The sequence below is a fragment of the Drosophila mojavensis genome, unplaced genomic scaffold, assembly GCF_018153725.1.
Source record: "Drosophila mojavensis isolate 15081-1352.22 unplaced genomic scaffold, ASM1815372v1 contig_36, whole genome shotgun sequence".
In the NCBI taxonomy this organism is placed as follows: domain Eukaryota; kingdom Metazoa; phylum Arthropoda; class Insecta; order Diptera; family Drosophilidae; genus Drosophila; species Drosophila mojavensis.
The window spans coordinates 20754548-20759446 of NW_025318858.1; the positions used below are offsets into that span (position 1 = coordinate 20754548).

General features: G+C 43.7%; 1 protein-coding gene across 1 annotated transcript; it reads right to left on the reverse strand.

Annotated features, from left to right (window-relative positions):
* Nucleotides 1-2503: 2503 nt before the first annotated feature.
* On the reverse strand, nt 2504-4629 carry LOC6577439. The gene is made up of 3 exons (XM_002003370.4): nt 4443-4629; nt 3034-3491; nt 2504-2981 (listed from the first exon to the last, which is right to left on the reverse strand). Exons 2-3 carry the CDS (start codon nt 3486-3488, stop codon nt 2681-2683), a joined length of 756 nt encoding a protein of 251 aa, XP_002003406.1. The 5' UTR covers nt 3489-3491; nt 4443-4629; the 3' UTR covers nt 2504-2680.
* Nucleotides 4630-4899: the final 270 nt, after the last annotated feature.

Genomic DNA, 4899 nt, shown 5'->3' on the forward strand with positions numbered 1-4899 from the left:
AATTGCTTTCGACAAATTGAAGCGTCATCAGCTAGCACCGTTAATGCCTGTTAAAGCAAAGGTATACGAGTATATATACTCGTATACTTGTATGTCATGTATGTAAATAGACGACAGGAAAGATGTTTTCATGTTGCTAATGGGCACCTTATCGGGCCACAAGTGTGTAAATACGAGCAACAGATAAAATGGGAGACGCGCAGCAATCAATACACAATTCCCGTAAGGCTTTATCCGGGCCAAGGCAAACAAATGAACACACGAGCATATGAAAAGGTGCTTCACAGTTTTTTTATATAGTTGAGCCGATCGGAGTATTGGCACAGCTGCTACTTTATAAAGAAACTTCAGCGATCGGAACAGGGCTAAACACAGCCGACGACCTTATGCAAAAAAGGTGTAACCTTTTCCATATACAAAAGCAACTCTTTGTTGTTGCTGCTAAGCAAATACACTCATATATCATAATACACACAGACAGACACACACACACACTCACACACAGAAGTTGCGCCCTAACGGAACGTTGTCGGGTGCATCAATGTGTCTGTGTATGTGTGTGTGTGTGTCGGCATTCGCCTTCCTGCCAAGCGTTGGCGTTGTGCTATGCAAATACACCTTGCGTACTATCGAATCGCCTCCTTCCGGCCGGAAAAGTGATCTACACTGAAGTGGCGATAGTTCATGTTGTGTTTGGGGTGGTTTCCACACATGAAGGGGGTCTGAACTTTTCCTGTCTACCTGTCAAGTTTACGCCTGACGGCACAAGCGCCCGATAAGTGGGCAAGCAGCTGGGAGAGAGCGACTGAAAGAGTCCTTAACATATACATATATATAGCATGGGCAGGAGCAAAGTCGGCAACATGTAGGTTCAGCTAGGGGTGGATAACTGACAGGTGTGTCAAAAAAAAAAGTGAAGAGAAGAGAAGAAGAAGAGTAGACGCACTCGAAATTTGTTTAGACGTCAAATGAATGCTTATCTAACAATAAAACTATTTCGATCGGATTAAAAGTACAGTTTGATCAAGACTATGTAGTCACAAATTTTAGTATGCATAAGGAAAGTGTGTGCTATGTTAAAAGTATGCTATAGAATTGGAATGAAATTAATATTAATGTGATTAAGTAAGCTTATTAAATTGTGAAATGCTCCTATCTACCCATTAAGATAGGAGAAAGGTTAGATGAGGCTACTATCTTAAGGAAGTTGGAATTAAGTTAGTTTAAGTTGACAAATATTTAGATTATGAATTACACCATTGAAATATTTGATTGTTGCTAGGCTAAGGCTAGATTCTATTTGAATATCAAATTTAGTTTAAATTTTCTATTTCTTACACAATATTTTTTTATGTTTTTTAGAAAGGAAACGAACAAGTTCTGCTAGTTTTTTTAGTTTGATAGATTTTAAAAAAAATCTATTTCTTGCATTATTATTGTAAGTGAATAAGATATAGTTGAAAGATTTTTTTTTTTTCCAATAAACTATTAACTAAATATTTTTGTCAAATTGACGCTGATATAAGTGGGATTTTTAGTATCATAAACAAGCTTCTTATCAAATGCGAAGACATGGAAATACATGCATACACATAAAGAAAAATATATATATTTTTAATATGTTCAATTTGTTCTTGATGAATTGAGTATCTTCAGATTGCCTTTAAAGTCATTAAAAAATGTGAAAATGTGGCACAAGTGCTGTGTGGTATGTACGTCGGAGTTCACTCTATCTGAATATATTTTCCAATATACATCAGAGCACTTAAAAAGCATTATAAAAACAACACAAAACTTTACGAAATGTCTTCCGACAACAATAACTTCACATATGCTAATGTCGGCCTCAACAGAAAATTTCAGCTCTACTTTATACCTGCTCACAGAAGTGTCTATTGCATTTCTAATTACGTATGTATGGAATGGTCATTCTTTTAACCCATTCCGAAATGCTATCAATTACATGAAAAGTAATGCTACTACAATAGCTGGCCACGGCACGATCCACACGCATGCCCAACTGTAACCCGTGTGGTTGGGGATTGGCTACGTGAGTGGCTAGAGAGTTGGCGCACGGCTTCAATTGAAGTTCAATTGGAGACGCGTAGATTGTGATTTGATTTTATTGCCAGCACACTTAACATAATGAGCGGCACGATAAGATCACGTTTCCTCCAAAGAGACGACACCGACAGTTGGCGACTAGCGCATGCGCATATGCTTCCTGTCTGCCTTAGTGGCCGCCGGCCGGATATTCCTTTAAATACTCGAAGGCATTGTCATCGAATGTCTCGGCTCAGTGTCTGTGTCTGAGTCTGAGTCGGAGTCGCAGTCGCAGTCGGAGTCTACGTCAGCGTCTGCAATCAGTGCACAAAAGTTCAAAGTGCATGGACGGAATAAATGAATTTTCATGGAGCTCCATTGAAATGCCAAGTGCAGTAGCAGCAGCAGCCGCAGTAGCACTGAGCGGCAGCAGCTGATGGAACAAAGGACACACCACCTGTTTCCTTGGGCTTTTGTTCTGATTTATTTCAAAAGGAAGTTCATTGAACTAGAGTGAACTGTAGAGTGAACATGATTATAAATGAAATCACAGTACGCGTGCAGCGACATGTCTAAGCCGCTCTACCCTCCTCTCTTCTCCCTCTATCTCTCTCTCTCTCTCTCTCTCTCTCTCCGTCTACCACTTATAGTTTAAGTACGCATCGTAGAGCAACTTGGATTTGTAATAGCGCCTCTCCGTCTCCATGAACTGTATTATATCCTTTACATTCATGTGCTTGACGCGTATGATGAACGAACGTGGCGGCGGCGGCTGTGCACCGCCAGCTGGTGCCTGTCCGCCGGGTGCGGTAAAGCCAGTCGGTCGAAGTGGCTTGCGAGCGCCCAGTGCCATCATAGCCGTATAATTCGTTGACTCCAGACGCATTTCGCTTTCGCCCGAATTGTTGGTGCGATTACGTTGCAATTTCATCCAGCGCCTGCAATTGTAATTCAATACATTTATAATAGATTTCAATTAGCAAGTGTTACCTGCGATGGCCGTAGCTGGAATCATCATCCGAGCAGCCGTAGTCGGCCACCTCGCGATCGTTGAGAAACATCATTGTGGTACGCATATTGTGCATCACCACACAGCGTGGATCGTTGTACAGATTGTTACCGGAGCGATGCTCACATAGCTCGATGGCCGAGAGCATCACATACTTCACATAGGTCTCCACGGCGGCGAGCAGGGCATTTACAATGTCGTCCTTGAAGTCCTTGGTGACGCCCTCCACGGCGCAGTACTTGAACAGCGTCTTCTCAATAACTTTCGGCTCGAAGAACGACGGGCGCGGCATGTCCGAAAACTTGGGTCCCGCAAATGATTTCTTGCCCGCCGACAGCTTCTCATCGTCACTGAGATCGGGCACAATCAGATTCTCGATGATGAGCAGCCGGCCGGCATAGGGCTGCATGGGCACTTCAATCGGTTTGCTGGCCATATTCTAATGAGCAAACAAATGGAAGGGGAGTTCAAGTTGATTCTGGCAGCTGCTCGCTAGCAAAGCTACGGCACGCTTCTGCACCTTTGGCATGTGCAAGGCAAGCGCTTTAATAGAAGCTAACATATGCCAGCATGATCCTTACCGGTCGAGTGCACGATCAGTGACCGCAACAGCCCAGCACTCGGACAGCACTTGTTCCTCTCCAGTGCACAGTGCACTCAACCTGCCCACACAAGCTCACATCTGCAGCAACAGGAGCGAGCGAGGACATGTTATGCAAAGTGCAGTGGAATGCGAAAGACCAAAAAGGCAGCGTGCTGACTGGCACGAGCGACTAATTATTCAAAAGAGCTGAACATGATGGAATGCTAGAACTAGGACAGAGCCCAACCCGAAATGCTCTAAGCGGATATTAAGCAAGAACGACGCGCGACTGTCGCCCGTCGACTTCGCCTGCCCCGTCCCGCACCACTGACTCCCACAGCACAGAGTGGAAGGTCCAGTTCTGCTCAGGCCCGTCCCGTCTCGTCCAGTCAGTCAGACAGTCAGTCCGTCATGAGGGTGCTTGGGCGCATACTTAAACTAGGCACTACCTGAGCTCTGGGCTGGTGTTGTGACATGTTGTTACCCCTAGCTAGAAATTTATTAGAAATTCTGGTCAAGGTGTCTGTGTGTGTGTGCGTGCGTCAGTCGCTTTGTTGGCTGCGTGTGCCGACGCCGCCGACACCGTCTGTCGTCTGTCGCCTGTTGTCTGAGTTGTCGCCCGGACGAGTTGCCTTGCTCCCGAACAGGTTCATTACGCGTGCCGTCAGTGCAGTGCATTGCAGCGCAGCGCAGTCGCAGCCGCAAGGCGTCGACCTAATTATGTATTTTCTTTTCTTTAATTATCATTGTTTTTACAAGTTGAGAACTTGGCCTGATAACCATAGGGGTAGATGCGGGTTTACTTACTGGAGTTGTTGGCTGATGCAAGGTGTGCGCTTGGCTTGACTTTTCTTATAATTATTATTCGAGTTGCTTCAAGATGAGCTCGATGCAAGTTGATTGAGAATAGAAATACTGTTTTAATATACAGACAGTCGAGTGACGAAAATCGAAGCCTACATAGAGTGTGTTCGTTTGACAGCCAAGTACTATATTGGTCCTATCGCCTATCGATAGCTTTGAGCCCTTTACAGCACTACACTAGAGTGAAAATTATGAATAAATTCTACAAGAATTGTTTCCCATTCCGTCTCCCTCTCTTTTTCTATTTAATATTGCAATTAATTAATTAGAATTGCAGAAAAACTTTTACTGACTTCTAAAAGCAACCATTGTGTTTATCGCCTATCGATTACTCATAATATTTTACAGCACTCGACTCGAGCAAAATTTATGATTAAACTCTTCAAGAATTCTTTCTCAT